The 15929-nt window shown below is 43.2% G+C and overlaps 1 protein-coding gene across 19 annotated transcripts in view; it reads left to right on the top strand.

Moving 5' to 3' along the window:
• The window catches only part of LOC141052080 (G-protein coupled receptor 4-like), a 58855-nt gene that overhangs the window by 34556 nt on the left and 8370 nt on the right, over nt 1–15929 (top strand). For 8 of the 19 annotated variants that reach the window (XM_073549283.1, XM_073549282.1, XM_073549281.1 and 5 more), the window contains one exon: nt 10341–13758. The exons of 9 other annotated variants lie outside the window; for them this stretch is intronic. In XM_073549283.1, coding sequence (XP_073405384.1) covers nt 10381–11421 — 1041 coding nt within the window. In that variant the 5' untranslated portion in view covers nt 10341–10380 and the 3' untranslated portion in view covers nt 11422–13758. Of the gene's footprint in view, nt 1–4812; nt 4870–10340; nt 13759–15929 lie in introns of those variants that run through there. 2 more of the 19 variants (XM_073549285.1, XR_012220736.1) reach the window with 2 other exon arrangements.

Below are 15929 nucleotides of genomic sequence, written 5' to 3'. Positions count from 1 at the left end.
GCATAAGACTGGTTTGGGGGCGGGGACGCAGACTGACCTGATCAAATGTAGAGATGACCTGAAGTCCCTGCTAAACGAGAAGTCTCGTCATCATAGAAATCGCTTTCAAAGTATACTATACGGCCAAGCTAATAAATGTGGACGCCTGCTGGCTAGGTTTCTGCACCCACGCTGTCAGACCACATATATCGCATCTCTCCAGCGACACTGTGGTCAAACAACGTCGAACCCAACGGAAATCCTTGATATAATGCGACGCTATTATCATACATTGTACAATATTAACGGAGATAGCCCCCCTCAAGCGCCCCTGGACCCCCAACCACAAATAGAATCTTATATACATGATACCGCCCTCCCGACATTGGCCACAGACTTAACGACACCATTGGAAACTGATTTTACGACTGAAGAGATTGACAAAGTCATTCAGAACACCCCGGCTGGTAAAAGTCCGGGACCGGACGGCTTCTCCCCTCATTTCTACAAGATGTTCCGAGAGCAACTTAATCCCATTATGACGTTGGTCTTTAACTCCATCGTGAGCGACCCCTGCCCCCCGTTTGCCCCACAATCCTTAGAGGCTTTTATTACAGTAATACCGAAGCCAGGGAAAGACCCCATGGTGGTGACTAATTATCGCCCAATATCCCTCATTAACGTTGATGTAAAACTCTACGCGAAAATTTTAGCTAACCGGCTGGCTCCCCTCCTGCCTTTAGTTGTACATTCGGACCAAGTGGGGTTTGTGCGGGGGAGAGAGGTGAGAGATGGCATAGGCAAGACCCTCATTTTGACTGCACATGCTAAATTGAAGCATAAACCGCTGGCTTTGCTGTCGATTGACCCGGAGAAGGCCTTTGACCGTATACACTGGGGCTTCATGTTTTCGGCCTTATGACAGATGGGCCTGGGGAGCCGTTTCCTACATAGGATTGCAGCTCTATATTCCGGTCCTTCGGCGAGGGTTAGAGTCAACAGTGCAATGTCAGACTCTATAGCCATTGGGAACGGCACACGACAAGGCTGCACTCTGTCGCCCCTTTTATACACGGTAGTTATGGAACATTTGGCAGTGGCAATTAGAAGGAATCCCAGTGTGCACGGTCTATGGGTAGTCTGCGCTCATTATAAGGTCTCTCTTTATGCTGATGACCTCCTGCTGTACGTATCCCAGCCACACATTACCCTCCCGTCGTTGATGGCGGAGTTTCAAAAATATGGTGCAGTCAGCAATTTTAAAATCAATTTTCAGAAAACTGAAACCCTTAATATATCCCTGGGACAGGCAGAACTTGTGAGTACCATAGGGAATTTCCCATTTCGTTGGAAATCCGGAGCTATTCAATATCTTGGTGTTCAAATTCCCACCGACATGACTGACCTTTACAAATTAAACTATTTGCCCCTCTTAGAATCGACCCTGAAACGTTTGAGAGAGTCCGGACGAAAGAACATTTTGTGGTTTGGCAGGATGAACTCATTTAAGATGAATGTTCTTCCCAGGTTTTTATACCTGTTCCAGGCAGTTCCGATTATACCACCGAAGGCATTCTTCCAGACCATTAGATCTGCACTGACCCGTTTTATTTGGCAGACTTCTAAGCCCCGTCTAAAGTATACCATCCTGACTACCCTGAAGTCCAGAGGCGGTTCGGGCCTCCCTGACCTCGAACTCTACCATCGGGCCTCCATACTTGCACGTTTATTCGACTGGCAATTCGGCCACCGTTCCAAGCAATGGGTTCAACTGGAACAGACATCCTTTAATATCCCTCTACGACACCTCCCATGGATCTGACGCTATGACTTTGCTGCAGACGACTCTGAGGGATCCACGGGCTTTTTGGCGCGAGAAGCTCTACAGCTTTGGAATCGTTTAAAAATTAAAAAGAAATTGATCAGCGCCCTGAACCCGTTGACACCAATTTTTGGTAACCCAGATTTTCCTCCTGGTCGTCAGAGACCAATTTTTGAGTTGGCATATTAGTACTGACTTACGCCTGGGACAGGTTCTAATGGGAGGGGATATCCCATCTTTGGAAACCTTACGGGAACAGTTTCCCACTAGGGCACTCTCCTGGATGGAATACAATCAACTGAGGTCGTTTGTCCGGGGACACATGGTTGACCGCACTTCTCGCCCCCCCATGACACGGTTGGAAAATTTACTACAGCAGCAGGACCCTCCCTCTCATCTGATTTCTCTTTTATATAAGGAATTCCAAGCTGATTACTCGGAAGCGATCCCTAGTTACATCTGAGCGTGGGAAGAGGAGATGGGATATAAATTCTCTGCTGAGGATCTTGATAAAGCTTGATAAAGCTGAAGTCCATTTTCCCATCAGTAGGCGACACCTGTTGGCGGTGTGGAACCGAAAGAGGCACACTATTCCATATATGGTGGCAGTGCCCCGCTATACGACCCTTCTGGAGGAAGGTGTTCTCGGCTTATCATAGAATTTCTGGAGATCGTCCCCCCGCAAATTGCCATCTTTTCGATCCTTCCGGGACCCATATCCACTCAGAAACGGAGCCTTCTCCGGTTCTGTATCACCGCGGCATGCATGGTAATTCCACGCCATTGGCGCACGGCGACACCGCCAGCTATGGCGGAATGAGTGTCGGAATTTGCAGACATCTTCCGTATGAAAGAACTGATGGCTGAAATGGGAGGGGACAACATCCGCTTGATCCGTGTGTGTCAACCTTGGATCATGTTCAAGGAAACTACCGAACTATCTCAACTGGTTGAGGAGGCTTCATAGAGGTCGGTGTGGAGCTCTGGTGTCCGCTTCCCCCCCCCCCCTTTTTTTTTTTTTTTGTTCCTAACCTCTCATAGGTTTCAGACACGTGGTTGAAAACCTATTACCCCTAATCTTCCCACCTTAACCTCTTTCGTGCTCTTTTCCCCTCTTTCTTGTCTCTTTCCTTCTTCTTCTGAAATACACCTCTGCTGATACCTGTAAAGATGTTGCTACGTATGTTTACAATTATTGTTTTCTTGCGTCTGACCATTATATACTACTATTGTACCAGATGATACTTGGGGAGGAATGACATCTCTCCAGCCTGTTATATTGCACATAAGTAATGTATATCGAATGTTTATATAGTTGAGTTTATCAACCTATAGTGCCAATTACTTGGATTGATTCTTGTACATGGTAGTGCATATGAACCCTATACCAACATTCATCCCACTGAGACATTACGAGCCCTTGTCTCAGAAGATGTTTCGGTCTTATACGAGGCTGGCTATACTGCGACCTTGCACGGCTTGGTGTACAATGTTTGATGTCTTGTATGTTATCTTTGTCTTTCTGTTTTTTCAATAAAAATAGATTCAACATAAAGGGTGTCAAACTCAGCGATTCAGGTGCACCAGTGGGACACCAACGATCAAAAAGCGGCCCAGGACGTTCGAGCAGGATCAGCGACATTGCAACGGGGGCCACATCGCCGCTGCATGTCACACATAGTGACATCACTGACAATGTCGCTGTTGCGTCATCAAATCGGTGTTGCTTAAGCGATCTCGCTAGCGATCTCGCTTAGTGTGAAGGGGCCTTAATACAATCGCCATAGCTCACGGTGCGATATTGCACCTAATGTATCATTATGGTTAAGGTTACATGGCGACTTTGCCTGCGACACATGCAGCCAACGATTGCTCTATATTGCAGCATAAGGCAGGTGAATGGGGTTTCTTTGCAATCCGTAAGATGCCACAATCGCGACAAGACGCAAAAATTCCAGTTTTTTTTGCAACTTGTGGATGGCAATATGAACCCATTCACCTGCATTACGCTGTGATGAAGCAGCAGGCAGATCTCTGGTTGCACAATCTGCGTAGTCCCAGTTTATGGCGGTTGCATAGAAATCAAATGTGTATCTTCGATTTCTTGCGTCTTCAATTCTGTCATAATTTTAAAAAGGGTATGCTCACACAGTTTGTTTTTCAAGGGTTTCGGCATGAAAAACACATTGCATTATATGGAGATAATCCCCATTCAAACTTTTTTTCAAAGACTCTGCCTTGGAATCTGCTTTGAATTTTGGGGCAAATATATGTCGGGTTTTTTCACTTGAATATTCCTGGAGGCCCCACATAAATATGGGGAAAGTATCCATGGTCCAGGAAGATGTCTCTGGTTAGATTATGTGACTTTATGCTGTATGATGTGGGCAGACCTAGTATGGTAGCACTAAAAGTCCATATGATGGACCTATAGACACTGTGTGCCACCATACCGTATGTTCTATAGTCTCTTATAAAAGCTGCGTTTTGTAATATGGCATCAGAAACAAGGTGAGGAGCAGTGTGGCTCCGTAGTAGGCTATGTATTCCTTAATATGACAGTGTGCGTGGGTCTGAACAAGTATTCAGAATTGGCAATGCCCCTTATGGTTGCTCTGTTATTTGATCCTTTACATTAGTTTGATGCTATGAAGCAATTGCCTTTTAAGTACTTTTCCCAATTTTATGTCAAAAGGACTTCTAAACCAAGGGAACTCTTCAATTCAAAAAATACCATTTATTGTGCTACTATAATATGTGGTAGGGTATACGGAGGAGTGAACACGACGTGTAGCACCTGATGACATAGACAAGGCATCAGATGCAAATAAGCCCTTGTCGTCTTTAGCTTTTTATTTTTTTTTTTGGCATGGACTGATTACAGTGAAGACTATTGTGTGCATCAGCCAATGGCCAGGTAGAGGTTAATCTAGGATATGTGACAGGGCAGACTTTACACAACCTCATTGTCACTCCTGCCCCCCTGTGCTTATTAGTGGGAAGCTGGGCTGATTCAGACACATTGTAGGAGCTGAGCCTGAGTGGTGAGATCTAGAGGAGGAAGCCAGGTAAGAAATGTGTGCTAGTCCCATGTCTGTGTGTGCTGGCTGCATGGATGCAAGAATATATGGAGCGGATGCCATTGCGAAAAAGTGATCTAGTAGACCAGGCAAAAATCTACATTCATAGATGGTGACCCACCTACAAGACATCTGGAAAGCCTGGGCATTGGAGTTTATGGAGTATTGAATCTACCTTAAACAAAGGAGTATACAATTTTCTTTACTACTTTTCCTCCATTTGGCATCCAATAACTAGGCTGTATACATTTTTTTTGCATTATCTGAAAAGTTTTGTAAGTTCGAAAAGGGTTGAGAGGGGCAGGAGCAAAGCTATGGACAGTGGCATAACGTGAAGTTTGTGGATAATATCTCATGGATAATATCTCTCATGGCGTTTTAATAGCATTGGTCCTCATAAATAGACCGAATGGACTTTTTTGGGAACCCCTGGATCCGGGACATGGACGCGACTGCCACCCCTGCACCCACTATAGTTTTACCTCTGGCTATAGACCAATCCAATCGGAAAGATGGTTTTCTGCTTGATTTAGCTGAGTATCTATGAATGGCATAGGGTTTGTTATAGAGGGGTGCAGAGATGCCACTCTCTGTGATGGTATGTTAGGAGGCCAAACGACTCCTGTCACACCAGTGTTATAAATGGTACATGGTAGGTGGGGATCATATTAAGAGTCTCCATCTCTCAGCCCAAACGTCAGGTACCAGTGATCGAGGCCAACAATTTATTGCTAAATACCATTTTTTTGCCTCTTTACCATAATTGTAAACTACTCGACCCTGAGTTAAAAAAAAAAGGTTTGAGTTGTAATTCATCAGTGTAGGGATTGGTGATGTGGGCATGAGACCGTTATTAGAATAAAGAGGTGAAAGCTTGGGGTTATGGCCCCTTTAGATGAGCCAATAATGAGCGTTTGTCGGAATGGTCATTTTCAACCATTATCCTTTCCAAATAATCGGGCAATCACCTGGCAAGTGAGCAAAACGCTAGTTCTATGCCGGCTTAAAAATCTTCTTTATTGGCATCACTTTGCTCAGTGTAAGCAGGTCATTCTGCCTATAGCATGATATTATATGGGCACAGAGCGATTAGCCATCATTCTGCGCACATTGAATGTCCGTCGGCCAGTCTAAACGGGCTATTATAAGACCCCTTGTATGTAGTAGATTAATGGTTGTCTAATGGCCTGGCTTGTGCCATGTAAACCCACCTTTAGACTAGCTATATTCACATCAGCCCACGCATTTCACAATCCGGCTACTGTAGCTGTACGTTTGGTCCTGTTTTGATTGTCCCCTCCTTTGTGACATGAAAGCTACCGCAGAGCTCTCAGGAACGAGGCAGATAATTGCGGTATTTTTCTTGTAGAGACATGAAAGGTTTTAGGTCTTGTGAGCCGTGTCGGGGCTGTGACTGGAATTGGAGAAGTAGTATGGAATTGTAGTAAATGTCTTATCCCAGTTTAGCAGCCCATGTTACTGTACACACAAGCACTGGTTTACTAGCGGCAGGGCCGCAGGGGCCTGGATCAACACCAGAAGACCTATTGGGGGCGCTGTATGGATAGTAGAGTTTCTTATTAAAGTATTTTTACATGATGTTCTCTGTATATTGGCTGGATGGCTGCATGTATAGATGTAAACATATACACCCTATGTGTTCTCACCTTTGGGCTTAGAAACTTATTCGAGATGGCCACAGTAACCCAAGGGTCTTTGTTATTGTGGTGTCACCAAATTCCTGGAAGTGAGTAGTCCTAGCAACAAATCAACTATTGATTGTTGATAATATTGTGACCAGGGTCCTTGGTGGATCATTTGTACCCTCCCCCAGGGTCTCTTTTCAGATAAAAGGAGAATGGGATTTTTTTTTAGCCTTTTTAACTCTCGTTATTACACTTTTTTGTTCCATTGTGACAAAAAGAAGAAAGATCCTCTGTGCTCATGTCTCACCACCCAAGAGGTGGCTTTTTTTTTCTAAATAACTTGTGAAATAAAAAAAAAACAAAAAAAACAAAGAACAAAAACCCCAAAATATTTTAGGCCAGGGTGCTCAGTGCTGTGGAAGATTAAGGGAGCGTTGCTTGGCACCCCAGAAGACAACAGTGGCTACTTCACTGGCTAGAGTATCTTGGTGGTAATCACAGCACCGACATTGCAAGAGCGATGTGTCTGTTTCATTTTATGTGGAGCACTTTAAGGGGTTTTTCAGAATTGGGGCTCAAGTACTTTGTGGCTGCAGACTTGTGAAACTTCACAACGTGCACTGTGCTCGTTATCAGGATTCTCCAATGCCAAGAGTGGGCAGTCATGTGACCACAAGTATGTAATTTGCATACTTCCAGCCACATTCTGACTAGAGTTTCCGAACTCGCTCAGTTCACTTGTATTGAGTAAGGCCGCGCACGTTTAGTTGGCACGTGACCGTATGTATGCGATATGCATACCTGCGGCCATGTGACCGTCCACTCCTGGCACGAGAGCATCCTAACAGAGCGCTGTGTCACTTAGAGTGGCTACAGACTAGAACGCCAAACCTGGAAAACCCCTTTAAGAAATTAAAAACTCCACTACTGGACAACCCCATAAATACATTTTGTAAGCACATACTTAGGCCTCATTCAGACATCGCATTTTCACGTAAGACATCACAATATATACTCGGACATGTGAAACCAGCCTTACAAGATCTGTATGGGGTCCTTCTTGAAATTAAGTATACATCTCCTGCTCTGTCATTTGGGGGCTTTATAACTTTTTTTTGTATTTTTTAAGAATAGTGGATGTCTTCCACAAATGCCAAGTCTACCAGATTTGACTCATTAGGGTCACAAGATGCTCTTATATACCCTTTAAAGGGATTGTCCCCTAAAGATGACTCCTACCAAATGCCAGAACATCATAGAGAAAGGAATCCCAGCATCAAGAGGAACCCCACAATGTAACGCACCTTGTGTGGCGTCCCTCCTCATTGACAACAACTTTTAAATTTAATCTTTCAATATATTTTAGAATAATAAGATACTAGTAACGAAAAGATTGAGATTGTCACCAGCCCTGTAGTATAAGGTGTGTGCATCAGTTATGCATTTTGGGTGGAGTTGCCTTTCTAGTGTAGAAAGCCTGCTGTGTGCTGCACAAGTACATTGTCATATTGGTATCAAAGCAAATATAGTCTTAGAGGGAAACATAAGAGGGCAGATCTGGACCTAGCAACTGAGGAAATGAAGCACTTCAGGGCTTTTCTTTTCAGGTTGGAAAAATCCAGATAATTTAATATTCGATGAAGCGGAGTCATGTGTTTACTTAACTCTTTCTCCACCAGACTGCAATAAAGTCATTGTGAATTGTGAAGACTGTCTGGAGTTATCAGTTAGGAGGAGTGAGACTTTCTGTGGGACTATCACAATGGACTCTTGTTAGGGCTTGTGTGTGAAATAGCAGGGGATCATTATTATAAGGAAGTATTTAAATAGATAAAAGGATTATGTTCTCCTAAGCACTTTTTTTTTTTTAGCATTCCTATATGCCTATCTTGCATCCTGCCAAATAAATGAGATTTGGGGATCTGCTGTCAGGACTTTCTCATGGGAAAACAATTTTTTTTTTTAACAATGCAGATTAAATTGGTGTCATGGATAACAACCAGGGGTGACCAGTGTTCCTCAATGTCCTAGGACCACCTAACACCAGCTGCTTGATGACTCTGCAAAAAACTCCCCATATCTGATCTTCCCCTAAGTGTGAAGTGGCCTTTACTTCTTAGATTAGGTGCTCAAAGTAAACCCACAGATACTTTTATGGCGAGACTTTAGTTAAAGGGATCCTGTCATCAGATTTTTCATTATTAAATTAGTGCCTGAAAATAATGTTCCTGCTAATTAGGATCCTAACGATCCATTCCATGTGTCCAAACTAAAAGCGGTCTGATGGGTGTGTACCGTCCAACCTCATTGCCTGCTTTGAGCTCGCTAGCCTGATTGTATCAATCACAGTCAGAGGGGCTGGAATAGCAAGCAGTAAGTGGATGAGACCAGGATCACACATGCGAGGAATACGGCCGAGTCTCGCATGTTAATACCGGCACTGCTGCCGGCTTTTGGATCAGAGCGTGTGGCCACATAGCAATACATGGAGCCGCACGCTCCGCTGGTGAGTGCCGGCGGCGGTGCACGAGACTCTGCCATATTCCTCGCATGTGTGATCCCGACCTGAGGCTGAGGATGGTCTCTGCTTGCCCATAGGACCGCTGTGTGCCAAAAACCATGCAGGAGAGCATTTATGGAGATAATTTTTATTGGTATGCTAGGATGCAAGCGCTCACAGAATGGGAAACATGGCTGATTGTTCGGCCGATAGCCATCACAGCCGATTCTCCCATCCACGAGTGCTCATTTGACTGATCGCTTCTGTCTTCTCCATGTGAAAGCTGGTGACTGACATGTTGGCTGGCAGCTTATTTCCGACAGAACAATGAAATCGGACATATCCGATTGACGTTCTCTCCTGACCATCAGTTGGCCGGCACTCTCATACACCTTAGGCCTTTGGTGTTAACCCGCTATATCGTTAGGTTCAGCAGACATTAGTCTACTGTGTATGTATAGCAGGGGTGGGGAACCTTTTTTCTTCTTAGGGCCTTTTGGATATTTATGCCATCCTTCGCTGGCCGTACAAATCGTGCGCTAACTCTTCCCAAAAGGTACGCACTGGTGCGAGGACATAATCTTTCATTGCATATGCCTCAGCATTCAGTAGTGAACGCTGCATGCTTATGTTCACAGAGCAAAAATAAATTAAAGGGCTGATGTATAGGAACCCTTATGATATGTGCACACGTTGAGTATTTGCTTGCAGACATTTCTGCAAGGCTTCTGCACCTCTTGGCAGCAAAAACTCTGCAGAAAAATTTGCAGCATGTTTTGGTGCATTTTTTGCATGTTTTTATTTCCTGTGCATGCAAGTCAAAAAATGCACAAAAAATTGACATGCTACAGATTTAAACACACAGCAAATCCTGAAGGAAAAATGGTGATCCTGTGTACAGCACTTCGGGATTCTCTTTGACTTTCCTGGTATAAGGATTCCTTAGCGTTTTGGGGCATATTCCATGTGGGAAAAAAAACAGCATTAAAAACGCACCGTGTGCACACAGTCTTAGACGCCTGGTAGCAGCATATCTCCCCTAAAAACAAAAGTATCCTGCATGCCCCCGAAACACATCAGATGATGGGGTTGGGACAGTTTTTGTTTAATGTGTATAGGGGCTTTAGGAAGTTAGTGTTTTTTTGGATGGAAGGTGGAATTAGGAATTTAGCAGGATCGTTGTGCATGTGTGTATGTGTATATATGTTGTGTAATGCATACATGTTGTGTAACTCGTGGATTACCGTCTGTGTGCAAAGAAATATTGGAAGTTAAATGGGACTGCTCTGATCTTGTATACTATTATTCACCAGGATCTGCAGGCTGCAACCCAACAGGCCTCGCTGTGCGACAATGTGTAACGAAACTGTATCGTGCCCATTTCCAGACAAATATGAAGCCATCCTGTTCCCTATCATCTACAGCTTCGTCTTTATTGTGGGACTACTGGGTAACCTAACTGCGATTGCAGTGATCGTCCAGCTAATCAAGAAAAACAACATTTTGGGAGTGTATCTTGCCAACCTTTGTGCTTCTGATCTTATGTACATCTTCACCCTTCCCGTCTGGATAGTCTACACCGCCAAGGAGGATTGGGATTTTGGGATGCTTAGCTGTAAGATAGTGGGCTTCTTCTTCAATGCTAATCTCTACACCACTATCGCCTTCCTCAGTTGTATAGCCACGGACCGCTTTATTGCCACCGTTTTTCCCCTACGCTCAAGGTTCATTCGGAGCATGAAGAAGGCATTGATAACATGTGTGGTGGTGTGGATCGTTGTCCTCGGCTCCCACTCTTATTTCTTGAGCAGAGACGATCTGTTTATATCAACCCAAAATGTGGCACTCTGCTATGAGAAGTATCCCATGGAGCGATGGTTGGCTCATCTCAACTATTTTAGAACGATTTTATTTCTTATCCCATTGTTTCTTCTCGTATTCTCCTACTGCTCCATCATCCGTACAATTCATCATGCTTGCAGCATGGATATTGAGCAAAAGAAAAGAATTACTGGCCTTCTGTTGTCCATGACCGCCATCTTTATCATCTGCTACCTCCCCTATCATGTAATCCTTTTTATTCGTTCCTACTTCAGTGACTTGGAGTTCTGCAACTGCAAGCTCGAAATGCAGATCAGACCAGCCTATCGGATATGCTTTGCCTTCACGAGCCTAAGTAGCGCTCTAAACCCTTTTATCAATATTTTTGTCAGTGAAGGGGTAAAACGGGATTTGAAGGTGGAAATCAAAGCCATCTGGTTTTTTTTGCTATATCGAGGAAGACCTGACAAAAGGAGAAAAGGAAAGTGCCTTAACTTTGTATGTCATCAAGCCACAAGAAACGGTAATCGTCTCCTGTGCACACATCAAACCAAAGTTCAGACCCGATTCTAGATAAAGGAACCGTCATCTTGTCGACGTTGATTGACTAGATGTGTAGCTTCTATTGGAAAACTTGAGAAATCTGCAAAATATGGCAAAAATTAAGAGGACTCGATCAGGTCTATTTGAGGACAATCTGTAGACCTTATGTACAGTCCAATATTTTACAACCCTTCTACTTCTGGATCTTCTTCATGGAACATAATTGACTTCTTCGTTGAGACCACTCATTAATGCAATCCTTAACTGACTGCTCCATGAATTGAGTAATTTATGTATTTTTAAGGGAGTTGTCCAAGCTTAGAAAGACATCACTGCTTTCTTCCAAAACCAGCTCCACACCTGTCCATGGGTTGTATGTGGAATCGCAATACAGCTGGGCTGCAATAGGAGTTACACTAATTTTGGACAAAAGCTGCCGTGTTTTTTTTTTTTATTCCTAGACAACTCCTTTTATATTATAGAGAGAACCAGATCATGATGGGACAAGTGCTTGCCAAGTTGTCCTCTCCAGACCATAACTGGGTCAGTGAACACAGATTTTTTTGCTCTGCAATCTCAGTATTTTTGATTTTGTTTTTTTTTGTTTTTTTTTTTGTAGAATTTATTGCATTTGTGTCAGTATTACAGAGGTTTGGAAGGTTTTCCATACAACTCTGGTCTAAACTTTGTATCAAATCTTAAAAATATTGATCTGTATCAGATCTACGGCTTAGAATTTTTTTAAAAAAGGTGCTAAAAAATAGAATTACAAAGCCAGAGAGTCCAATCTAGGAGGCATAAAGAAATATAGTTATTTGACCTTGAGTTGAATTGTGACAGAGAGCAATAGATTGAATTAGACTGCACAGCACATAGTTACCGTGTTTTCTTCAGATAACACCTTTTTATCACTTATGCACAGGATAGGTTATACCTTAATGGGAGTGGGTGTCCGACAACTGGGACCTGCAAGGATTGCTAGAATGGGGAACTTTTATCTCTCTTAGAATGGAGCAGCAATTCACATGTTCGACTGCTGTTCAATTCCTTCTCTACGGGGATGCAGAACATTGCGCTCAATTTTTTCAGATAGCCCAACAGAGAAAGAATGGAGCAGAGGTCGAGTGTCCGACCAGCTGCTCCATTTTGTAACATGATAAAAGTTCTCTGTTGGGATAAAAACTCCCCATCACTAATCCATGGTATTGATGATAACCCCTTTAAAATATACCTTTGCTTTAGGCTGGTTTCACATGTGTGAGAATAGACAGCAATGTGAGGACCAGCACAGGTCTCCCTACCCGAACGGCCTCATTCACATACATGAGGCTGTGAAGCTCGGGTCAGGTAATCCACAGGTGGTCCGTACTCTGATCATGAATGTTGGACTGTGTTGCGATAGTGATCTGCATATCCATTCCGTTGTCTTCTTTTGTGTGCGGTGTTCTTCCTAACCTTTTATCATAAAACTGGTTAAAACAATGGTATTTTAAACTAGGTTTTCCATAACTTAAGGTTCCCACATACACATTAGATCACTTTTGGTTAAACGATCTTGAACTTTTTTGAATTATTTCAAAGGAGAAGGCCTGAATACCAGAAATGTCAGCCATTGAGGTTCAAACTTCTTGACTCTTATATTCCCCGCAACCATCATCTGTCGGGGAGAGTCGAATGTCCCTGTACGCATTAGACTGTAGGTCGATCTTGTCGTTATTGGTCTGTTCAGCTAACTTTAGTCTGATATGTATGGGGACATGTAGGACTCAACGTCAGATTAAGATTGCCAAAATTACCTAATGAGTAAAACAAATGGCTACTTTCTTCTCTATGGGCTGTGTGGGGTATTATAAGTCAGTCCCTATTCAGTTGCATAGGGCTGAGCTGCAGTACCAGACACGGCCCATAGAGCAGAGTGGAGCTATTTACGTAGTCCTGTGTTCCCTCAGTCATGTTACCTCTTTAAGGAGCCATTACGTTTGACAATGGCTGATAACAGTAAGCTATACAATTCCTAAACTTCATAGTCGTTTTAGTGAATGTATTTAGGCACAAGTCAAGTCGCCACTCGTAGAACATGGCGGTATGACTGATAGAAGTGTCTCAGCCGGGTGGGCCTTGCAAATTGGGAGCATTAAATCGTTGTGCTTTAACAGGGACTATTTTTTGTAAGAGGGACGCGTCATGTTGGGTAAGAGAGCGGGAGTCGCCATGTTTTACGACCGGTTTAAAAATAAAATGAGACTATTCTAGTAGCATTTATTTTTTTTTCTAATATTTCTGATATGTGCTGTAAATGTTTTTGCCTTCTAATTGATGGCGATGGACCATGCGTCACAAAATATCAATAAAGTTGTTTTTACTGAACATGACGTCTGTTTTGCTCTAGTAATAATGGCGCCTCCTAATGGCCAGATTAGAAAGCACAGCACATCATGGGTAATACGAATAGGTTGTGCCGATGGGCTATGTTCTAGTTTACATGGATACTGATTTTGATCTTGGTGCCCATAGCAACCAATCAGGACTCTGCTTTCATTTCATAAAGTGCTCTTGGAAAATGTGAGAAGCACTGTGATTGGTTGCTATGAGCAACAAAACTAATCTGTCTGTAGCTCATTGAAATGCAGCACACTTTCGTAGCCACTCGCTTCCAAATACTCTCGGCTGTGGTTGTTAGACTACGGCTACATGACTAACTAAAACCTGTCTCTAAACCGTGGAAAACATCCTGTCACAATGTGACTCTTAATCATAGGAAATATATTTATGTATATATGACTCGTGACTATGACCTCTCCCAAAATTGTGAACTTAGGGTGCTCATACACATTTAGAGAAATCTACACAGAACCCATGTCAGGGAAAGAAGGACCCATGTCAGGGAAAGAAGGATTAGGCATGTCGGGTTTAGTATGTCCTGCAGGTGATAAGCCGATGTCAATACCATTAATGGGCCATAGATCGAGTTAAACAAAATGAGGTTTACTCCTCGGTCCAGCCTTTCACTTGGTCTCTGTTGACTGGTAGCAGCGGTGACATCTTGTCAGTAGCATTGCATCAATCACTGAGCTCAACCATGTAGACTGTTCAAGCCGCTAAGGAGTTCAGTGACTGGCAGTGGTATTGTTGACATGACGTCACTGCTACAGCTGATCAACAGAGACTGGCACAGTGGCATAGGGACAGCGGTGGACCTGTGATGGGTACAGAAAGCCCCCACGGTGCCACTGCCATTTGAGGACGAGGAGCGTGAATAAGTGTATAACTGCAGGTGACGCCTCCGTGTTATCACCTGTTTATGCTGCTTATTTGCTCCCTCTTGTAGGCAAGCGCACCATCGGACCTGTGAAGGTCAAGGGGAAAGTTACCGCGAATGCCTGAGTCTATAGAGGTGCAAAATTGTGCCCCATAGCACCTTTATGCCATCACCACTACTGTCACATCATCAGGATCTTCAAGCGTCATTTTTTTTTTTTTTTGCTTATTGAGAGTGCAGCAATTGAGAAGTTGATTCATCAGCTGCCACTCTCTGCATAGGCAGAAACCCAAATAACAAAGCATAATGAAATGAGCTTTATAATCTCAGTTGCTGCCTATGCAGAGTGTAGGAGTTGATGCAAAACTTCTCTCGATTGCTGCACTCTGCATAAGCAGCAACTGAGATGACAGAGGATGAGTGGCTAATGAACAAAGATTACCGATTAATGTGCATGGCCCTTGATTCAATACTATCTTCATTCATTACTAACCAAAGGTTCATTACTAAGTGCGTCTATACGTTATATACACTTTTTCTAAACCTAACTAGGACTGACACTTAGGGCCAGGGTTAGGGTAATACAAATTGTTACTTTTTTACGTAATACAATTTTTTTTTTTTTTTAATATTTTAGCAAAAGGCTGAAAAAAAAAAAAGATGAATTTGTGAGTCAAAACGAATGATCGTTGTTTTACTGTACCAGCCAACAGTCATTTGTGATCTGTGTCTAAGCGTCAGAGGGGAACATAACATCCTTAGTCGCCAGGGTCCCTACTTTTTGTATTCCTTAGTCATTTGGTAAACCTTCTTTTTTTTCTCTGTTTGGCACTACGCTAACTGATAGGTTCCTCTTTGGATCTCTGTTAATCATCAGGGGACCATCGACAAAATTAAAAGTATAATTGTTATATTTATTGCAATTACCGTTATCTGGTGAAAACGCAGCACTGCATGCTATCCTGTGATAGAACAAATAAAGCGAAAAAAAAAAGTCGCCGCATATGACTTCAGAAAAGACACTTTAGGAAATGCACCCTCAATGTTTTGTTTTGGTATTAAAAATGTTGCTGGTCCGCCGGAGTATAAAAAATGCAATGAGCACAACCCTAAAGTGTTGTTTAGCCCTAGTGTCTTCTGCTGGATTTAGATAGCGCGAATATGGCCAATAATTGCGCGCTGATCAGCAGTCGTTTAATTTCCTGCTCAGCCAAGCCGAACACAATTCAATGTGCGCAGAACTCCTCGTTCATACAGTTTGTGTCCATACAATATCATG

Source organism: Dendrobates tinctorius, unplaced genomic scaffold (genome assembly GCF_039654945.1).
Source record: "Dendrobates tinctorius isolate UK_male_01 unplaced genomic scaffold, ASM3965494v1 ptg000158l, whole genome shotgun sequence".
Classification (NCBI taxonomy): Eukaryota; Metazoa; Chordata; class Amphibia; order Anura; family Dendrobatidae; genus Dendrobates; species Dendrobates tinctorius.
Note: the sequence above shows the minus strand (reverse complement) of the source record. Positions and strands in the feature narration are given on the sequence as shown.